Below are 22,689 nucleotides of genomic sequence, written 5' to 3'. Positions count from 1 at the left end.
GACCCCAGTACAGTGGAGCATTGACGGTGGGGAGGGTAGGGGTACAGGATACAGACCCCAGTGTAGTATAACCCTCTATTCCTCTTCCTGCCTGTACTTCTATTCAAAACAGACCCCCAACAGGGGGGATTCAGTCCAAAGCTAAAACCTTCAGCTATCCAACAACAAGCAACATCCAGCCCGTGTCCCATGGAGAGACACAGCCAGCAGACCCAACTCAGAGAGGACAGAGAGGGGTTGCAAGTGCTGCCATGGAGACTCAGGGAGGTTGCTGGTTCAATTCCCTGCAGAGGCACTGCTGCTGTACCCTTCAGCAAGGTACTTAATCCAGAACTGCCAGAGTAAATATCCAGCTGTATAAGTGGATAAAATGTATGAGTTGTAACCTATGTAAGTCGCTCTGGATAAGAGCGTCTACCGAACGACAGTAATGTGATATAATGTACTGGAGGAGAGCCTGCACTCTAAAAAAACAGGCTCTGCTTTCTACCGAGTGTGGACTGGGAGCAGAGTTGCTTCGACTGGGTCCATAGTCATTGCTACAGCTCAGGGCGGGAATGCAGGCACTGCTATACAGTGGATAGAGAAACATGTGACAGCTACTGGAGACAGTCACAGCTACTGGAAGGAGAGTCACAGCTACTGGAAGGAGAGTCACAGCTACTGGAAGGAGAGTCACAGCTACCGGAAAAAGAGACACGGTTACAGGTAACAGAATCACAGCGGACAGTTGAAACAGAGTCATGGCTACTGGGAATAGAGTCAGCTCTACAGAGCACATTGGTAATTTTAAAAGTAACGGCAGTGATGTAAACTGAGAAAACAGCAGTCACAAGACGCAGAGGAGTGTGGAATCGCAGCTGAATTGCACACTGGTGAGAAAATCACTGCGGCCATTCAGAGTCTGCTGGCACTTTAGGCTGGTGACCTATAAACCGAGGAGGCAGAGAAATTACATTTAAATCAATGACGGCCCTGAACCTGTTTGTGTGCTTAACAAGCGCGCCGATTCCAGTAAGGACCCCCCCCCCCACAGCTGGTCCCCTCCCTGCCCAATCACGCCCAATGCGGTGGCATTACCATCACCCACCTCACGTTAAATCATTTTAATCACAACCAAGAGATTAGTGATCAGTTTCAGACTAATGCCATTGTTTGCCACTTTAAACTAAACTGATTTCGTGTAAAGCACACAAAGGCTGAGCTTGTGCGAGATAAAATCCGTAAAATCTCAGACGCTGATGGGAAATCCTTATTTATATCTATACGTGTGCTAATCATGCAAACCAAACCCAAATCAGGTCCAGGATCAGTATCAGATAAGGGGAAAGTTGTCTGTACCTCCGCGGCCAACAGCTGCCGGCAGGGACAAATACAGCAGCTACCGCACTGCACTGAAGTCCACCTTCAGGTTTGGATTTCACATTTTGCTTTATTCTCCTTTCCAAGAGGAAATCTGTCCCACAGCTCGATAACAGTTATTCTGTGTAGAAATAAAAATTTAAAAAAAACTCCAGGCACAGAGCCAACATGAAGTCACCAAACAACAGAGACAGCGACATCATAAAGCGCAGCTCAGATTGAGAGTTCTGCCTCTGACCTGTGTGCATCCGCTTCCTGGACTTGCTCTGTGAGTGTGTGTGAGACAGGACGGCGGTCGTTTCACAAAGTGACATCGTAAAGATCGGCTTTGATGTCACTGGTCACGACCGTTGTCTTGTGCCAGACGGCAGGATTGTTGATCTCTGGAATGCAGGGTCTGGGAACCCTGATAATCTGTGATGCTGGAGCAAAGGTAACACTACAGAGTGTGTTACGAACAGGTTACATCAGAGGTACATCAGGGCAGCCAGTGCCAGGACCAAGGGCGTCTCTCAGATAATGATGCCACTGAGGTCCAGTCAGATCAATCGAAAGCAAACTGAACCTCGGACAGCGTCAGTGAGCATGAAGCAGAGTCCTTCTCTTCCCAATAGTGAGTAAGATGGGAGAATTCCTCCAAAAATAAGTGTGTGTACCATCTGGAGGTTTCCACACATAGCAGGAGGAGCCGGGGAGGGGAGGGGTGAGGAACAGCCTTTTCAGTTTTAACTAAAACCAAAGCTTCGGCAGCATTGTCAGCTACACGGATATAAATATCTGCCTTTATCATTATGGCAAAACCCACAATGAATGGCACGTTGTAATAACTGTGTCAGGTGGTCAGCTCGAAGAGAGGGGTACAGACCTTACTCCAGGCCAATCGCTGTAAAGAAAAGTAAAAAGTGGCCTCCCATTGACTGTGGCGTTTATCAAAATGAAATTACTGCCTTGGCAACTCAGCTGTTATTGACTGACGGGCAGAGATGTAAAGGCAATCAATTAGTGGCGTTAAAGCTCAATCAGAGCGAGATTTGGACCCCCCCCCCCCCGCCCCCTTTCTCCACCGTGACCAACGAGGTGAGGTAGTAGGTAGATGTTGATTGGACAATAGGGCGAAATTTATTTTTGTTCAGAGGCAGCGTCCCTCGCAGGAGAAACACGTGGACTCTTGAGTAAACACATAAGCTGTTATTGTTGTGCTCTCTGTTAACATAGGGGGGAAAGTGGATAGTTTACTAACTGCGTTTAAAACGTAACAAAAGCTCTCGGTGATTAAACCACAAAGCATACACAGCTCCGCCCGCAGTGCATTCAGCGACTCTGAACTATTTTATAAGTACTTTTTGCGGTCTGGTTTGTGTAGGCCGACGTATTTACAAACGTGCCTGCAATTCAATCAGGCACAACCCTCTTGCCATAGCCGCATTGAACATTTTTCCCGTCTCCAGCACACAGTCACGGGACAAACGCAGTTATTCGGTTCCATGGTCGTAATGCTGAAGTCTCTCTCTCTCTCTCTCTCTCTCTCTCACACACACACACACACACACACACACACACACACGCAGAATCGCATTTCATTACAACGATCAATAATTAAAGGGCCTCTTTTCTTCAGCGCCGCATCACAGATGTGACCCCGGCCGGTTGACATCTCTCTCCTTCCTCCACTCTGTCATGGTCAGTTTCAGTACAGGCATTCATTTTTAACGCTGCCCTGTCATCAGCATTAGAAAACAGCACCTCCTGGGAAGGCTTTCCGTGCTGTCGTTCGGACAGGGGAAAAATACATGCCGCACTTCCAGGATGCCGTATAGCTAGCTCAGCTCGGCGGTGTCCCGGCTGGTTGCATATGCGTTCGCTTACACACGCCCCCAGCCCCCGAAAAACATAGGCGTTTTGATGTACTTACTGAGTAGTAGCCCAGAATTTTATTAAAAGGGTTTCACTGACTGCATTACTTGGCATTTCTTCTAATGATCACGGTTTATAGAATGCTTAAAGACTCATTCCACCGCGTTAAATAACACACGGAGTCACTCAGCAGGGATATTTTAATTTACATCTGACGAAAATCCGACCGCATGGCCGGCCGACTTCGTATAACTGCACTTTCACTGACGCCTAGATTCCACCCTGGGCTACATCACAAGATGAGAGCAGTTAAATACGTAAGCAGTTCGTTTGCCACACAACGCAAAACGGATCCCAAACTCTGTGTTGAGGGGAAAAAAGAAGTTACTCCCTCAAAACAACGCAAACATTTCAAGATTATGACATTGCAGTCGGTCTCGCCCCAAGATCAATGCACAGCCTCCCGTTTCTTTCGCACTCCCTACCTTTATATCTTTCCAGGACATCCTCATACGCCTGAGCGAATTCCTTCTCCTGGGAATGATTCGTCGGCAGTAACCCCGGTATGAAGCCGGCCATGGCGTTCCTGTTTCCCGGTAGCCGGCTCGGAACGGCCCACTACCTCGGCAATCCAGAGCAGTGGATCCGGGTCTTCGCCGACGCAGCTGTCAAGTCCGGTTTGTGTTCAGATCCACGGTGGATGAAGCCCTTTTTTCCGCGTTTGGTTGTTTACTAAACAATTAAACTTCGCTAATTTGTTAGCAACATTTAAAGCTCACAAGCTAACTAGTTAGCTACATACTACTAGCCTTTTCTTGCTCCTGGAAAAAAATATATTTTTAACAAAATATAAATCAATATGCCTTTTATGTACTGTTTCTCCCCTTTGCGTAAAAAATACTGACTGCATAGATTATCTTTTTATTATGCATAATTAGATATTTGTTTTAATTCATTGCTCCTCAACTGTTTTTCTTTTAAATTTACTAGTGTATAAATACAGGCACATCGAAGTGCCGTGCTACATGAAGTCAAATCTTCTACGACCGAGCCGGCGAATGCTTTTTTGTGTGTGCGTGTGCGCGTCTGTCAGTGTGTCTGCTCGGGAGGGGGATCGGAGGGGGCTGTACTCTACGGTTCCTTCCCAAAATCAGAAGCGAGGCTGGAGCGTAATAATATCCGGACGCCGGTAGAGATATTCCTTTGTCGGTCGCCGCATTCTCGTTTCGACGGAACTCGCTGCGAAATCCACCAGCAGCTCCTGTTGCAATCCATGCAACCCCCGATGTAATGGCCGCTTCTATTATAGGTACGGCTTGTGGCTGCGACTCCCGGCCTGCCTCTCTCTCCCTCTCTCTCCTCCCTCTCGCGAAGGGAGCTCAGGTTTCTCTATTCTTCCTGCAGTGCCTGTCATCCATCCCTCTCCGCCAGCCACACCAGAAACATCCACCACGGGAAATTTATCACCGGGTCAGTGGCTGCCTGCCGTAAATTGCGTACGCAAAAAGGGTTGCTTGGCGCCACCGTGTGGTAATCCCAGGGTAGCTCAATGGAACCTACTTTTCCCCCCTTACACATGATCCACAACACGCACCGTACAATAATCAGCTTTGCGGATAGGGACCTAAATAAATCAATGCAATGACTGCCATCTACCGGCCAAGGGGAGTTAATTACGGTTACATTTCAGGCGAGCAGCTGCATGAGGAAAAACAGTGCAAACCCAATTTTTGTACCTACACTGTTTAATAATTCAAGAATCTTTGCTTGCATCTGTTTTATTTTTCAATCAATGGTTTCATTTTATTATAGTATCTGACCAAAGGCTGCAAGATCTTAAACTCTTCACTAAGTATGGGTGTTGGATTTAACAAAGGGGTCATCAAGGAGACTCACAGTGGCGGTAAACACACACCTTACAGTCACTAACCCCACAGAGCCAGGTGTTTGATTGGGCCTGTTTCTGTTTCTGGGGGCTACCAGGGTTTAGGAGCAAACCGCAAATAACAATGACTGGTGGAGGCAGACGGTGGAAGGCCAGTGCCCACCTGTGTCAGGAAGCAGCAGGTAAGCAGACCTGACCAGCTGGAGTCGACGAGCAGGTGAATGTGAGGAGGGACAAGGACAGGTGAGGTGTGGGGAAACAGGATCTCAGGTGTAAGCGTGCACACGATGGGGGGGGGATACAGCCCCCTCCGGGAGCCCTACTGTTCCAGCTGTGTCATCACGTCAAGAACTGAGCATCATTAAGCGTCAGGTAATACGTTATCTTTGTGCTGCACTGGTGTGTGGATTGGAGTGCTCTGTGGGTGATTGGTCTGGCCTGAATCCCATCTCAGCGCAAAGGATAAGTGCGATACGCTTGATGAGTGACTGGAGACATTGATTGATAAGGTCTGACAGCTTTCTCTTTGAAACCACACAGTGATTTCCTGCTTTGGGCTGCAGGGGTGCGAGAGAAAGAGGGAGGGAAAGACGACCTCTGCTCCGGTGTCGTCTCCAGCTCGGGATAAATAATTCAGATGATAGACATCCAGGGAGAGCTGTCTCGGTCTCCGTTTATTGGATTCTCTCTCACTCTTTCTCTCCCTCTCTATCTCTATCCCTTCCTTTCTCCCTACCTCTCTCTCTCTTTATGAACACACACACACATAAGCGCATAAGCACACAGAAACGTATACACAACCCACAGGCACCATTCACACTGCATAAACAACCGCACACACAGGCCCGGCGGCGATCTCGAGTTTCACACGTGTAAGAGGAGAGGTAAAAGGAGACGTCTGGCCCTCCGATTGGCCATCAATCAGGCCTGACAGGACAGGGACAGGATGCAGGGAGGTGGCACAAAGAGGCAGGGACTGAGGCTAATGAATTAAAACATGAGGAAGGTCAGAGTCGCCTCTGAATCATAACCTCCCCCCGTGTTTACTGGAAAGACCTCTGCCAAACAGTCAGCAAACCTGCGCCCTGCGGACAAAACTGGGCATGCTCACAAAAAGTGTTTTAGCTCATCTGTACACAGGGTTTTGCCTTATCATAAATAAATAATCTGCACCCCCCTTCCCCCCAACCCCATATCCAAGAATCAAGCACTTAATCAAAGACTAAAGTAGAAGCTGGAATTCCACCTTGTCATCATTATTGAAAAGAACTTCACAGAGAAGAATATTTTATGAGCAGGATTACTGCTATTATCACTGTATAAGGATTACTCTGTAAGAAATGTAAATCCATAAAATCAACATTTGCCTCACTGCCAAAGTCATCCACGAGGTGCTCTGTCAATGCCTTTTCGCCTCCCTCTAGTGGCCACAGGCGCGCACTGCAGCCTCTAATTGACCCGGAGCCAGAGGATTGTTTTGTGTGTGTGTGAACAATGCTGTCAGTGTAATCAAAGCCGCCTGAATCATCTCCTGCTCGTGCCCGGACAGCCAGGGCCCTTCAGCTGCTGGGCGAGGGTGGGTACTGAGGCATAAACCTCAGTGGGCCGAACTAACAGCTTCCATGCGCTGTTCACTTTTTAGTCATTGTGTGTCCCCCTGGATCGCTCTTTGGCAGCGCTCCAGACGTCAGGAAAGCGTCTGTTGGGAACAACAGCAAAGGCAGCCTATGTGGACTGTACAGGGTTCGAGGGTCTGAGAACCCCGGGTGTCCCCTTGAATATGCCAGCGTTTTTACGTAACTGGTTTAATTGACTTCAGGCGTGACAGTCTGCCCCATCTCCCCCCCCCCCCCCTTCCCTTTCCCGTCAAAGTGACTCAGTTCTCAGTACCCACCCCCACTCTTCCCATCACTGTCTTCTCACTCCCTATGTTCAAGTCATCATCACTCTTCCACTCTTTTTTCTATTCATCCCTGCTCTTGCTCTCTCTGTCTGCCTTCCTTCCCCCTCTTCCCTTCTCCTTCCTCTTTCATTCTTTTCCTTCTCTTTAGTTTCACCTTTCTCCCTCTCTCTCTTTCTCTCAAGCTCAAATTAAAATTCAAATGCACCCCTTCTCTGTATATCACGGGTTTGTTTCTTTCTCCTTTCTTGCTGCCCCAGTGTCTTTGCTGCTCCTTCATAGCCATGGAAACGGAAATACTCAATGTCCCGGTCCCCATGGCAACAGGGGAACAGCAGGAGCAAGGCATGGCTGTCCTCAGAGCCGCCTGAGCAAAAATCCAGACAGGAATACAGGCGGGCAAAAATCCAGACAGGAATTCAGGCAAGCTCCTAGACAGCTTGGCATTTTGACACAGTGTTTGGGACCCAAGTGCAGACGCATGTATGTTAGCACTCATTTGCACATGCTGGGTTGTCTTTATTCTGTAATCAATAATATGATGCTCAATTTGCCTCTTATACATGCAACATTGATCCCCTCATTCAGTGAAGGTGATTGAGACAACAGCGCATTGCTAGTCTATCTGCTGTGCAGATTCATTTGCATCATGTACTTATGACCCAAATATAATAAATCTTCACACCTGTAGTTCAATATGTGCAAACTCCACAACAAGTACCTTCATCAGAATGAGTAAATATCAAATACAGAGACATTTTGGTTACTATGCACATCAAAATACAAAATCAGACAATGTCTTAAAAATATTGCAAAATAGAAATAACCAAAGCCATTTACTTTCAAATAAAGAAATATCAGTGCTTTTTAAGTGCTTTTTAAAAATGATTTTGTTTACATGCAAATATATTTACATCTGACCCCAACTCTAGTGCTAATACCCTGGCAATTATTTATTTCACATTCAATGGAACCTAGAAACTACGAGCAAGCTGCCGGTCACCATGGCAAATGTTACCAATGCACACATCGTTGTGAACTAGCCTGTGTGCCCTCACCACAGAGCGTGAATCAAAGCAGTGACCGTGATACATAATTTATTCAGATTCAGCAGGTCTGAGTCTTACTATGACTGCAGTCTGATGACCTAATGCTCCAGGGGTCATTAGCTGACTCTGCAGACTGAGATAGGTACCTCCAACGCCCAGGGGTGTAAACATCACCTTTCCCTCCGCAGTAATGAGGTCATTTCCATGGCGAGAGGGCACTGACACTGCGAACGTCCTCATCAGCAAACGCCCCCCCCCCATCAGGGGTTTTATCCGACACACCCTGCCAGCAGTACTGTGCCATGTCAGCGCTCAGCTATAATCTAATCCCGCCAATCAAATGCGCAGCGCTGGCCACGGTCCTAAGGACCACGCACACCCGCACCGTGACCGCAGCATGACTGCAACAGGAACACAGCAGGACCAGGCCGAGTGAAATAGCATTCACATCCAAAAAAAAAACCAATAAAAAACTTAATAGCACCATGGAAATGCAGTTCAAACCAGCTGATACCTTAGCTTTACTGGCACTGTCTAATGCATACAGCCATGGCCAATCGCCATACCCTTCCTCGACGGCCTGCGTACTCTCTATGGCTTCCATCTCCACCAGCTTGCACCACATTTTCCTCCTTTCCGCTCGGTGTTTTTGCTGGTACACAGGTCCTCTCCTCACCTCAGCCCACTGTCCCCTGTCTTTCTGTAATTTCCAAACAGCTCGCTGGGGGTGTCAATCAACAGCACCTTGTAGCACAGGAACGTGTAGCCACAACAGCTGGCCGATGTTGTGCCGTTAATCAATGTCAAGGACATAACCGACATCACCACCACCTCAGCCCTGGCCTAGAAGGTTTCAGGCCTGCACCAAAACACACACAAAAAATCTCTTCACCTCCCCTCACCCCTCTCCTCTTTTCTCATCTCTGTCCTACTCCCTTCCCTCACCCCTCTCTTCTCTTCTCCCTCACTCCTCTCCCCCTTTCTCCCCTCTATTTCACTCCATTCACCTTCTCTCTCCTCTCCCATCCCTCTATATCTCCTCTCTTCTCCTTCATTTGCTCCCTCTCCTCTCCTCTCCCTCACTCCTTTCCTCTCTCTCTCTCTCCTCTCCTCTCCCTCACCTCCGTCTATTTCTCCTCCCTCTGTCTCCTACCCCCTCCTTCTCTCTCCTCTCCCCTCCCTCTCTCTCCTCTCTCCTCCCTCTATATATCCTCTCCTCTCCTCTCCCTCACTCCTTTCCTCTCTCTCTCTCTCCTCTCCCTCCCCTCCATTTGTTTCTCCTCTCTCTGTCTCCTACCCCTCCCTCTCTCTCCTCTCCCCTACCTCTCTCTCCTCTCTCCTCCCTCTATATATCCTCTCCTCTCCCTCACTCCTTTCCTCTCTCTCCTCTCCCCTATCTCTCTATCTCCTCTCTTGACCCTCAGTCTCTAGCCTCCCTCTCCTGTCCTCCCCCTCACTCCCCTCCATCTCTTCCCCCTACCCTCTCTCTCTCTGCCCCCTCCCTCCGCTCCCTCCCTGCAGAATTGAGCCCAGCTCTTACCTGCCACCCGCACCACGGCTCTCTCCGCGGGGTCCAGCACGGAGTCCTGGCTCTTGCGTTTGCGCCGCTCGTGTCGGGACAGGTTCCAGGGCAGGGTGTCCCCGGGGGGCCCCGTGTGTCCGGCGGGGCAGGGCGACAGGGACCCCCCCGACCGCTCGCTGCGGAACGAGCGCTCGCTCACACACGAGCGCTCGCTCAGACTCTCCTCGTCCGAGGACGACATCGTGCAACAGGACCTGGGGGGGGGGGGTGGGGGTCACCGCCATGAGGAGAGGAGGCAGGACACGGGGGAGGGGGTGCAGAAAAAAGGAAAAAATACATTAAGTCCCGTAACTGCTCCTATCCATTACCATGGGTTTTTTTTTTTTTTGTTTTAATCTGTAAGAGGATCATACTCCACTTCGGTGCATGTGAGCCGATGTGAAATGACATGAACCATAAAATCGATACATAACAAGAAAGCAAGAAGAAGGCCTCATTTGTCTCTCTCAGCGTAACGTGGCATCAGTAATGCATAATACATTGATCCCTGCTCCTGGCGAAAGTCACCTTGGCCAAAGCCACGTTTAATGGAGAAGTGAGCGATCACGGCAGGCTAAACGAGTTACTCTGCAGGAGTGACCCGATTCGGATGAGGGGACCGGCGCTAGATGGCAGCGCGTGGCCCGCGAGAGCGGGGATGACAAACGAGTCCGCTCCAGCGTGGGGGAACAGCAAAGTCCCGCGCCGCTGAGTCATGCGGGTGACGAAGACGAGGAGGAAGAGGAGGCGAGGGGACGGATCAAATGAGGCCCCCGTGGGGGTTCTATAAATACAGGCGAGGGTTTCGGATCAATATCGAACCCGGGGACCGGCCTGAAGCATCGTGATCTCCTTCGGTCAGCTGGAAGGGGACGGTCCTAGGGGGGCTGAGCGGACGCAACTGTCTATCACCGAGTTGTGCTGATCACCCCACACCCCCAAACACTGCAACCCATTAAGGCTGCACCCTAATCTCCACAAACCTATAGCCTAAACTTAACAACTGTGCACTCAAAACTCTCCAACCTTCCACCCAAAGTACAACAACCCCTCACCCTAAACTCCACAACCATACAACTTACATCCAATAACCCTTCACCCTAAACTCAACAATCCTACACCATAAACCCTACAACCTTACATCCTAAACTCTACAGCCTTATATCTTAAAACCAACAACCCACACCTTAAATACTACAACCCTACCACCTAAAGCCCACAACCCTAAACCTCACAACCCTCCACCCTAAATCCAACAACACTACTTCCTAAACTCTATGCCTTTACATTATATTAAATTCATTTAGCAGATGCTCTTCTGCACAAAACAACAGAAGTGTATCCATTGAAGTTAAATAAGCAATAGTGTCAGACCAGGCTAACAACATTCCCAAACCAGTGAGTGTGAGCACAACACCATTCAAGCTCTACACCCTAAACCCCAACAATGCTGCAACCTAAATCCAACAACCCATACCCTAAACCCTACAATCCGAAACCCTAAAACCAACAACCTACACAGAAACACCTTAGTGACACCTGACCACAATGCCAGGCTAGAGCTGATGTGACCTACACATAATTGCTGTTAAGAGGTACCTGGAATTGTTCCATTTTGACATAAAACCCAGGGGAACATTTTAGCTGGATACACCTAGCATTTCCAAGTCAGCATTCCATAGGCCACTCAGATATCGAATGCTTAGCACGTCCAGCTAAGCACTTTCCCTGGGGTCTAATTTCAAATACGTATTGAGTGTTCTTAAATAAAGCTGTAAAAATTTTTATGTAAAAAAGCTGTCGTAAAGTTAATTATTGATATTTTTTAGTGTACAGCCGTAAATACTCTTACGGGTGTAATACAAGTGATTTCAGAGGCTGCGTTACCAGGCTATTTGGTGGCACACTTTCAAGCACTAATACTAACATTAATACGCTGTGGGGTATGTTGTGTAACTTATTATGAATTTATTATGGCACTCATGTCTACATAATAGTACTAGTTATCTCAGCAGTGTGAGTTTGGCATATATCATTGTTCCTACAACTTTTAGATGCATTTTCGTAGCTGTGGCGAGTCTCTCGGAGCGTCTGCACAGGTTTTAAATGAAGATGGGAGTGTATCCCATAGGACAGCGTGGATCTAAGGGCGCCTGAGGCACTTTGTAAAAGGGAGTTTATCTATTACATCACATGGTTACCAGCAATTAATATCATGCACCAGTGTCAAGTAAATCAATTACATTATGCAGTGGGATGTGCTTCCTGGTCAGGACAACCTCCTGTTCAGACTGTGTTTCCGTTTACCTGCCTGGCTACACCGCTTACATGTTGCCTCTTTTTTTCTTCTCATTTTTTTGGATCCCCTCCCCCTTTTCTCCTCACTGCAGCGACCTCTGCACCTGTGCAGGAGGGCCAGGGTGCAGCCAGTACAATCCGCCAATGCGCAGGCACGCCTAGGGCCGGGCGATATAGCCGTTACGATATATCGAATAGCTATTTTTAGCACAATAACAGCTATCAACAAGTGATATTTTTCTGCCCCGGAAGCATTTCACTAAACTTTGGAGGTGTGTTCCCGCATCAGGTATGACTAAAGGGAAAAAAATACACGAAGAAACCTAACACCTCATGCCAGGGATATCTGTTATTGCCCTAAAAATAGCTATTCGACATATAGCGCGACTGCTGTATCTCCCAGCCTTAGGCACACGGACTGCAACGATTTTTCACACTGCAAGTCCCACAATGCACCAGGAGGGGTGGGGATGCCAAATAGAGGAGAGCTGCATCAGCCTGACATCGTCTGAGTGACTCACAGCCGCCTGGCCAGGTGCAGGAGTGGTGAGTGGAGAGGGAACCCCGGGCCGGTGAGGCCCCCTGTCCTGCCGGAACAGAGCCAACAGTGTTACTCTGCTACAGACTCCTGGTCAGGGTTGCCAAATGACCCCAAGATCCGAGCTATGAGCCTACTGAGTCACTCACAAGCCCAAAGGCTGCCCCTTCTTGTATATTACTGTGGGGATTTATTACATAGTTTTACATGTCTTCTTGTAGCGCTCGTTGTGTGCTCAGAATGGCACTGGTTATTAAAGCACCGTGTAATAGACTGACACGCGTCTGGATGCGTCATTTGTGTCGCGGATGTGTCGTTTTCTGTGTGTGCTGTTGCTCATCTGCAGTTCTGTCTCTTTGCTTTCATATGATAAAAATGTTACATTAAAAATCGAGAGGTACATAATTGGCTCGGCATATGAATGCTACACATTACTCATTTGACTCATTGTATACATTTCATGAGATGATTTTGGAAGCCCAAGCATAAGAAGGACCCCGGCAGCACCAGGCCTCGCCCCGGATTGGAACCCACCACCCTCCGGTGCGTTCTGAGGCTGGTCTGACGGAGCTGGAAGCGGTTAACTGCCCTGGGCGTGCTCGGAGCTGGCCCGCTCCTGTCTCCTGCTGCTCCCTGACTGCTTGCACACGCTCAGTGGCAGGCTGCAGTTAGAGCCGGTTATAAATAGAGACAGAAAGGGGCTCGAAGGCCTGCTGCGTTATTGTGCAGGCTGCACAATGCAAAGGGAAAAAAAGAAAATAATTCAATCACTGCTTTCCACATTTGTTCATTTTTCCTTCGCTCCCACAGAGCAGAAACGAACAGAAAGCAAGAGAGAGCCTAACTGTGTTCTGACGCTGAACAGCTCGGTGAATGAATGAATGAATGAATCACTCTTTTATCTGACCCTTGTAAGCACGTACAATATCCATCACCTCCAAAGCAATACTTCTAAAATCCCACAGCGCGTTCAGATCCCCTGAGGAGACTGAATTCAGACGGCCTCTCAAACAGCCCCCCTGCGCCAGCAGCAGGCAGCAGTGAGCCGGTGTTGTGCGTCTGCGCAGACGAAATGCGCAGACGTCTGCTCGTTCCGCCGCCCCCACGGGCATCAGCACAGCTGTGAGCACCACTGACATACTGACGAGCCGAGACGAAACACCCACACAAGCACACTCACACACACACACACGCGCGCACACACACATACACACACACACTGAGTCACACACTTATTTGCTGATGTGCAACAGCTGAGAAATTGCTGATTTATCTGAGCTCGGAGAGAGAGAGGGACAGAGAGTGAGAGAGAGAGAAATAACCATGACAGCATAGTTAACGAAAACAGAAAAGAATGCCTGATTCCTTCTCCAGACCTCAGTTTGTAAATACTGAGAGACCGGATCAGAGGAAAATGAGAGAGACTTTTTTTTTATTTTAAGAGCCATATATTTAAAACGTTAAACAAAGAACAGAACCTACCGAGTCTAAATATGGCCGCAAACCCAAAAGTGAAAGATGAAAAATAAACCAGCGCTCAGTGCGTAAGAACATTGCCTTTCGGAACCACAGGAATCTCGTCAACACCAGCTCCCCCTTCTCACTCACATGATAAATAATGCACTCTGTCACCCACCTTCTTTCAAACACTGCAGTACAAAGAAAACACAAGACGTTTCCTGGCAGTGTTGTCCACCATTGGCCTTCTTCTGTAAGCCTTGTGGGACTGCGGGCTCACTAGCCTGATTGCTAAAATACGAAGTTCACCAGCAAACACTGATCTGTCGTCGCTCTGGAGCGAGGCACGCCAAAGATAAAAGCGGCCATAAAGCGCACGTCATGCCCAGCGACACCACCCAGCATTTCATGAGCAGAGAGCGACGGCGCGAGAGATCCTTTTTTAACTTAAAAGCTGTGGCAAGAAAGAAGAAACAAGCAGGAAAAAAAGGAATTGCATGGCTTTGCCACAACAAGGGTTGCAAGTTTGTAGCTTCTGAAGCCGAAATTGCTTCTGCAAACAGCCAGCTAAATGGATGCAATGTAAAAATGCAAGCTATGAAAGTCTGCCAAGAAAATAAATAACCATAAAAAGCACACTCCCATTATTTAGGCTCGCATGATATCAGCATAATAATCTTCGGCACAGAATGATCCACTTTTCCAGCCTTATCTTTGAATTCCTCCGAGTTATTAATTAGTTTATGAAAGATGTTTAAGTTTCAGTTCTATCAATATCACTGTACTACATCAATGACTCCTTGTACATAGACATGCACAAATGGGTTATTTGGACTTTCTCTTTTCTCCAAGTTTTTACGTAGGAGGCTCACGTGCTGGACATTTAACTTCTTATCCAGTTATCCAATTCTTCATCACCTTTACGCACTTGCCATAACCTCGGGTATTCCCCAAAAAGGTGGAACAAATGCTCTTCTGTTCAGTACAAAGAACACCCACTTTGTGCATGAAGAGAGAGAGAGAGAAAGAGAGAGAGAGAGACTGGCTGACTGAATGACCATCTGATGAACTTATCGACAGGCTAGTATAATACTCCATATTATTATACTGACAGGAGTTACAACGGGACTGACACACTAACAACATGGGATATGTGCGCTGACTTACACCGTCCCTGCTTCTGATGCCCTGACCAGGAACACCATGGTCTAACTCATCCAATCTGTCCCTCCATCTGATGCCCTGACCGGAAACACCATGGTCTAACTCATCCAAACCGTCTCTGCTTCTTCTGATGCCCTGAGCGGGAACACCATGGTCTAACTCATCCAAACCGTCTCTGCTTCTTCTGATGCCCTGAGCGGGAACACCATGGTCTAACTCATCCAAACCGTCTCTGCTTCTTCTGATGCCCTGAGCGGGAACACCATGGTCTAACTCATCCAAATGCAAAGATGTGCAGGATAGCATCGATCCGCAGCCCAGAACCAACCAGCGTCATGAACCAATACTGCATCTGGAGACATCCACATTGAGATAGTGCATGCGTAAAGCGCAAGCAATCAAAGCAGCAGGTGTTTCACTTGCTCAGTCACAGGTGGGCAACAAGCAACAAGCAGCTCTCCTCCTCGCTGATAGTAACTACTGATTTCTGTTAAGGATGCAATTTTCACCCAACACGTCAATGGAGAGCAAGGCTACAGGAAGGCTATACTGATGTCTGCCACATTAAGAGGGGGAAAACTGTACAGACATGGGCCGAGACCACAGAGCACAGCCAACCGAGAGGCCAACGAGCAATCAAACTGTACCTGGACCGGATGGATGACACCAACCAATCAGAATGCAGCACTGACTCACAGAGGAGCCCTTTGACAGATGCACAGATGACAGCAAAGGTGAAGGAGGCAAAAAAAAACCCTGGGCACAGACACCTGTGACAGGTGGATCGATCGTCTGATGGACTGTCTGTCACAGACTCCTCTAACCAGACGTCAGGAGAATTGCACTGACTTCAAACCAGCACTGACTGAGTGGCAGGAGCATTTTTGGCTCGGGGAAACCTTAATCTTACCCTTTCCTCAGTGCTCTTGGGCTGTATGTCTGTGCTGTCCCACCTGGTTGAGTGCACGGCACTGAAAGAGTGCAGGGTCTCACCTTTTGAATGATGCATTCATCTCTGTGGTCATTTGACCCTATAGGCACACCAGGTCCGTCTTGCCCAAGCAACTTTAATGTGCAGTCAAGAGACATGTGGCTGGCACATAGGGCTACTTATAAAAGTATCCTTGCATGATTATTATTATTATTATTATTAAAGCAGGAAATGCAGTAAGCAATTAGATGACAATCACTTAAAAATGTCTGTAAAACTAAAGCTCCATTGGAACTTGACTTTAACGTGAATGATAACTATTAACAAAACTTTACTGACGACAATAACCTCAGTATGGCTTTACAAACATCTGCGTAACAGTACACAGTACTTCAGCAAATGTATACCCAGAAACGTTATATTTATCTCGTGTAGGCCAAACGGATCTTGTCCGACGAGTACACAAACGCCCCGGTGGAACGCCATATGGAATATGTGGAATATGGAGGGCTGGCATTCACTGACAGACATTCTGACAAACAGATTATCAGAATCACACATGAACGGTGAACTGGTAGGTGTAGGCTCACTGTCACGCTGGAGTTTATGAATGGGAGTGGAAGTGTTCTTTCCGTGGGAGTCGCACGCAGCTGTGGAAAGTGCAGGTTCGCTCCGCTTCTGGTCTCCGTTAAACGCGTTTCGGTTAATTCGAAGCGAGCGCTGGGAGGAGGTGTGTCTGTGTGCACTGCGGCCGTTTTGGGCGTGAGAAACCCAGTGCAGGCGCGGCTGCATGTTAGCACACACGGACAGGGGAAGACACATGGACAGTCTCCAAACTGAGTAACATGCGGTGGATAGATTATTTCCATGTGATAATGCAATGGTAAGGGTTTGGTGGAATGAAAGACGTAATTCTAATGAAAAAAAAACAGTGTATGCTACTCTGCGACCACAACCGCGAGGAGAAAGGGAATAAGCAGAAACGAATCAGTGTTTTATTTGGCATTTCATCCATCTCGCCATTTTTTAGCATTTCCCAGCGCACCCTAAGGGTGTGGGTGACCACGGACCACGAGGCACACGGATAAAACCATGAATCCTACCCGCCCATTTTTCTGTCAACGATCGGACTTGCCAGCGATATTGGACATTTGCTACAATTAATCACTCACTCAATAAATCAGGGCCACCGTCTTCTGGTTAAACGGTTTCCCAGTGTAATCACTGACACGCTGCATCAGACTGGCTATACTGAACGGGAAGATGCGTAACCATATTCAGGCCATAGGACTGTTTTATTATATTGCATTATAGGAGCGATTATTCCGTTGGACGGCTGCAAGCCATCTCTTTTCCCCCCCAGTGGCGGAACAGGCTTGCGACGCATGGGCTGCAGCTCGTCTGAGTGTGAGAACGAGAAATCGTGGCTCCGTGAAATGCGGCCGAAACGGTCTGCGTGATTATACGGCGGTTCCATTCCTGTATGACGATGGGAGCCAGCGTCTGCAACATAGAGGAACTCTTTGTCTGAATTGCCCGGATAAATTGCTAATTACATTTGCCGTCCGTGTGAACAACATGCATTTTGTTCTCTTCGTTAGCAAAATAACATCAGAGATACAGCTGCTGGACCCAAAACAAAACCTTGTGATATTTCCATTCTTTTTTCCCCACTTCATCAGGCAATATGATTTCATTCATTCTTGAGGACAGCAGCGGTTACATCTCTCACACTACCTGATGATGATGGTGATCATAATTTTAATAATAATACCAATAACGATAATCATCATCATCATTTTATTAAAATGGCTACAGCTTTAAGTATGATCGTTACGATAATGTTGATAATTATTATGATTGTCTAGGCCTGTAAAATCATTAATCGTTCAATATAGCAAGTATAATCTCCAAAATATTATTAGAATTACAGGGGAAAAAAAACAACTAAGATTATAAAGATGATGTCTCATCCGTCAGTCGTTGAAACCTCAAACAACACAACAATAACAGCCGGAGAGCACATGCCGTTTCGCCCGGTTCTGATGATACTGGGACTCCTTACCGGATAGTGGCGGTCCCCGGAACGCTGCACGGAGTGACAGACACGGGGATGCTGTAGCGCCGTGAGCCCGCTCCCTCGCGGCTACACCTACTCCACGGACACGCCGATCCAGGGACAGGAAGCCCAAAAGCGGCTGTCGCTCGACCGTCTTTTTCCGACCGGGCCACGGAGGAGAGAAACCGTACGACACTGACTCGGTAATGGCTGTCAATTCCCCCACCTTCCGTTACGCTCTCGTCCCCACTCCCGTTCTCGCTCTTCGCCCCCCACCCTCTCTGTGTCTTTCTCTCCCCTCCCTCCCTCTCTCTCTCTCTCTCTCCCTCTCCCCCTCTCTCTCAGATATGTGACAGCGTGAGCAGAGCAGCGAGCACAGGGAGCGCTCATCGCCTAGCTACGGCTGTGTGATCATTCCTATGCGTTCCAACAGCATCACCGATGCACGGCACACACATTCTGACATACATACCCGTGCAAACGAGGACGCCTTACGCAGCATATATCCGTGCAAGATATATACACTTAAAAAACACAAACGAATGGTTGTAACTGTTCGGTTGCTACTATTTTGAAAGAATGACCCTTGGTCAGGATGATTTCTGTTATTAAATGTCATAGAATTAATCCTCTTAATCCTTAGTTCTCTCTATCTCGCTATTTTATCTCTCAGGCACCCCCTCGTACTCCGAACAGCCTTTCTCTTTTTCAACGTTCTCAGGCTGGCGAGACCGCAAATCATGGCAACAACAGCTATAGTATAAATGAGCGTGCCCAATAACTCTTAATTATGTGGTGTCATGCTACGGTCCTCGCTCCCGGGTTCTGCGAAACGGCCCGAAGGTCCACCTCGCTGAAGTACGCAGGGCGTGCAAGGAGAGACGTGTCCAGAGCGCCCACGCATTTGGCCCGGGCCGGGCCGTGAGAGAAAGCGACTGAATTCCGTCCGGCAGGGGAGGATTAACCCGGATCGCTGCTGATGTTTTAATCAAACAAAGCTAGGCGCGGTTCAGTATGACCGGACTCTGAAAAAACACGACCCTGCGAGCCTCAGCTGAATGGCGCATAACAGCAGCCTGAGCGCCGGCTGCCCAAGGCGAAAGATGCAGCTTTTTATTTTAAACGACTGGACTGTGGGTGGGATAAGTTGTCGTTGGAGAACAGAATCAAACCTTTTCGATTCGTGCTGTAAAAAATACAACGTTTATGGACATAATAAACTTCGCAATTTAAAATTACAGAAATCAAGTTGTGTGAGTGTCCTTAAATCATGATTATTTTTACATGAAGCTTGAAAATCCATGGTTCCAGCACAGTCATTTTGGAGCCTCAAACAACGCACTCCGTCTGTGGCACCATGACACGCAGAAGACGAACAGACACCGACTTCACTGCAAATTGAAACCTTGTGATGTTGGGAATTCCTTTCTCACCATATCCTCCCTTCTTAGCACCCCTTCTAAACCCTCCCTTTCTCCTCACTCCCTCCCTCCCTACCGATTCCTACAGTTGCATTAAGAACCAAAAGTATTGTAGCCTATGAAAATATTTAAACACTCTAATCACTAAATGTATTTTAAACATACTCTGCTGGAAACAAGTAACATTTTCGTCCACATTCCACATTAGTTGGCACAACATTTGGCATAATGCTAACAATGGAATAGTTTTTATGATTTGAGTTTAAGAAAAAAAGTCTCAGAAATAAAAATGAAACATCGACTGAACGGACTGGAGAATTCCGCTGGACGGCTCCTTTTCCGCAATCTGCGGGGCATTGGCGCCACCCCGTGGTCTTAACTAAAAGTGTCATAATCTTGTTAGAAAAATTACGGCCCGAGGGATGCGTGTGTAATCGAATCACGTTGCCGGATGGATGGCATTCATTCATGTTTTTTTCTGCTTTTATCAAACCAATTGCCCCTGGAGACGTGCTCTTAAGCGGACCCAGCCTGTCCGTTTATTGCCGAATTACGGTCAGAGGTGTGATGATGGATAAAGTGGTAGACACGATGCATGCCAGACCATTCCCTCAATTCCATTTCTACACAGCCATTACGCCGTGGAGTAAGCAGGTGGAATGCTTCAATGGATGTGCTGAAATGTTAGCAAGAAATATACACAGGCCAAACTAACAGACGTTGGGGGAAAATGTATTTTTAAATCGGTGCGAATGCGTGTAAAGCATGGTTACATTTGTCATCATTTACGCGTTTTATTTTGTCTTGTTTCTCTTTTTAAAAAATGATGTGTAATCATGACAGAAATGCTAATGCACTTTTCATTACTTTAATGGATGTGGGCTGTGACCAATTATCCTCATCTGGGGAGGGAGGGGAGGGGAGGAGAGCATTAGAAGGTCTGTGTGGAGAAGCTGGCCAACACTTCTCACAAAAAAAATGAGCAGGAAAAAAAGCAACCATTCAAAAAACTATTTTAAAACCCAACAAACAGACAAAAGGAACAAAGCCAGCATCTCCCTTACTCACCAGAGGCACACTTGTATTTAATAAGCCTTCAATTAGACAGGCTTGTTAACCAATAGGCTGGTTCCCAGACTAATTACAAACATGCAAACAATAAACAGGTCTTGGATGTAACTGGTAAAAGATCTGTTGTTAGACTGTTTCAATTTATAGAAGAAAAAAGGCCCTTGAACATTTAACATTAACGATTACCACAAACAGTTAACAAACACTGAGTTTCTCGACAGAGGTAAAGGTTCTCCTCCACAGACTATAACCGGAGCAGAAGAAGCACATCAGAACAGTACAGTTCTATATGATTAAGGGGGGCTTGGGTAGTGTTGGCAGGGAAGCTTACCAGAGGGAAGTTGCAGCAGCCAAGATGGCAAAGCACCAAGGGCCTGGACCACTATCTTGGGGGAGTAGCTGGTAAAATATAAGTAGATTCTGTGCGGGTTGGACAGGAAAAATAGCCACGTTGGTGGTACAGCATTCTGGGTAGAAATTAGAGTACGGTGAACCTTTTTGGGACACTAGACAGAGGGGGAGTGACAATACGGAATTTTCAGAGAGATGGTTCAATCCTGCACTGGCAAGCGCTACACCAGCAGAAACAGCATGTCGCACTTGGAGGGGCCTGGCGTAAGCATGTGGTGGGCCGTCCCAGAGGAGGTATCGGCCAGGCGTGTCTGTAAATCCATAAGAGAGAAGGATCTGAGAGCCATCTGCATAACCGGGCATGAGGTTATGCATGAGGACATGAGGGACTCAGAAGCTTTCAGACACCAAACACAGAGGGAGAACAACTTACTAAGGACCGATTCTTATGCTACACCCTGTGAGAGGTGTGGGGCCAGAAACAGACAATGCTAAGGCATTGTGTTTCAGTATTAATATTATTAAGAATGAAAAGGGTGGTATGTGTAAGGTGACCAAGCTCAGGAACCTCATAAAATAAAGAGGAAAAAAATATGTTAGTGGGCAAAATGTGCTTCTCTGTAGCTTTCATGTGTTAACTTGCTTTTAACAGTTATGCCAAGGAGTCTGTGAAGAATACACATGAAAGGCTATAGGAAAAACAGACCAACAGAAAGATAGCCATAGGATCCCAGTTTTGAGCAGTATATTCCAATAACTGTATGTGTGCCATTCTAAGGCTGAACTCACTGAGATGGTTTGCATTTTACCAACTCAACTGCTGCTGACCCAAGAACACCTTTAGAGGAACTTCTCTGGTCGCTGCATCCTACTCCCTGCCTACATCGTGCTCCTAATGATGTTAAGAATTTGTGCCGTTGATGATTAGCTTAGCCTATGATGGTGGAAGAAAGCCTGATGCTATTCTTTCATTTTTGTACCGTAGGAAATACTGCAAGCTATATGTGAATATAATACTCATTTTCTGGTTCAAACTACAGATATGTCAAAATGACTGTGTTATTTTGGAGTAAAGAACAAAATAAAAGCTTAATGGGTATGGTGTTTTACAAGGATAAAATGTGTCTACTTCTACCCGACTCAGGCTGAGTGTACTGCTGCATCTGGGATTGGCTAACACCTGATGGTCTGGTTCATTTATGGCAGAACCACTTCCTGCTCAGCTCTGGTGCAACTGCCCAATAGCTAAGGCAGGTCGGTGGCAACCACGTTTTAGCCACTAGGTGAGAAGGACAAATGTACAAATATGATCCACTAATGTTTAAGGGAGTAACTCTTAATAATACGAGTAACATCGGATTTATCTAGGCGATTACACATAGCATATCGAGAAGATCTGCTGGCAGAGCTAGAGTGAACATGAGGGGAGCCAGGAGTACCACAGTGCCAAATCCAATCTACATATGTAAACATTGATTCATGCTAGTATTTCCCATTCTCATCCGTTCATTTTCAGTGCTTTAGTCAATGCTTCATTATATGCTTCAATTGCAAGGTTTTTTTTCCCTGAGTGAATCATAGCATGCTGTCAGTGCGCAAGCAGAATAAAACCTCTTTGCTCAGTGGATGCAGTTGAGTGGGTTTTATTGTTGATTTCGTCAGTGTTGTTACTGTACTGGTGGGAGGGCTGGCCTGATGTCAGTCACCACAACGTCACAGAGAAAAAGTAAAATCCAGCTCCAAAGTGTCTGTCTTCTCCTATTCCACAGATTTAACCATTTGAACAT

The 22,689-nt window shown here is 47.2% G+C and overlaps 1 protein-coding gene across 1 annotated transcript in view; it reads right to left on the bottom strand.

Moving 5' to 3' along the window:
* The window catches only part of macf1a (microtubule actin crosslinking factor 1a), a 189,364-nt gene extending 179,551 nt beyond the window's left edge, over window positions 1-9,813 (bottom strand). The window contains exon 1 of the mRNA XM_036555519.1: window positions 9,591-9,813. Within this exon, the coding sequence (XP_036411412.1) occupies window positions 9,591-9,813 (223 nt within the window). The remainder of the gene's footprint in view (window positions 1-9,590) is intronic.
* Window positions 9,814-22,689: the final 12,876 nt, after the last annotated feature.

This window comes from Megalops cyprinoides, chromosome 21 (assembly GCF_013368585.1).
Source record: "Megalops cyprinoides isolate fMegCyp1 chromosome 21, fMegCyp1.pri, whole genome shotgun sequence".
NCBI lineage: Eukaryota > Metazoa > Chordata > Actinopteri > Elopiformes > Megalopidae > Megalops > Megalops cyprinoides.
This window is presented reverse-complemented; position numbering and strand designations above follow the sequence as displayed.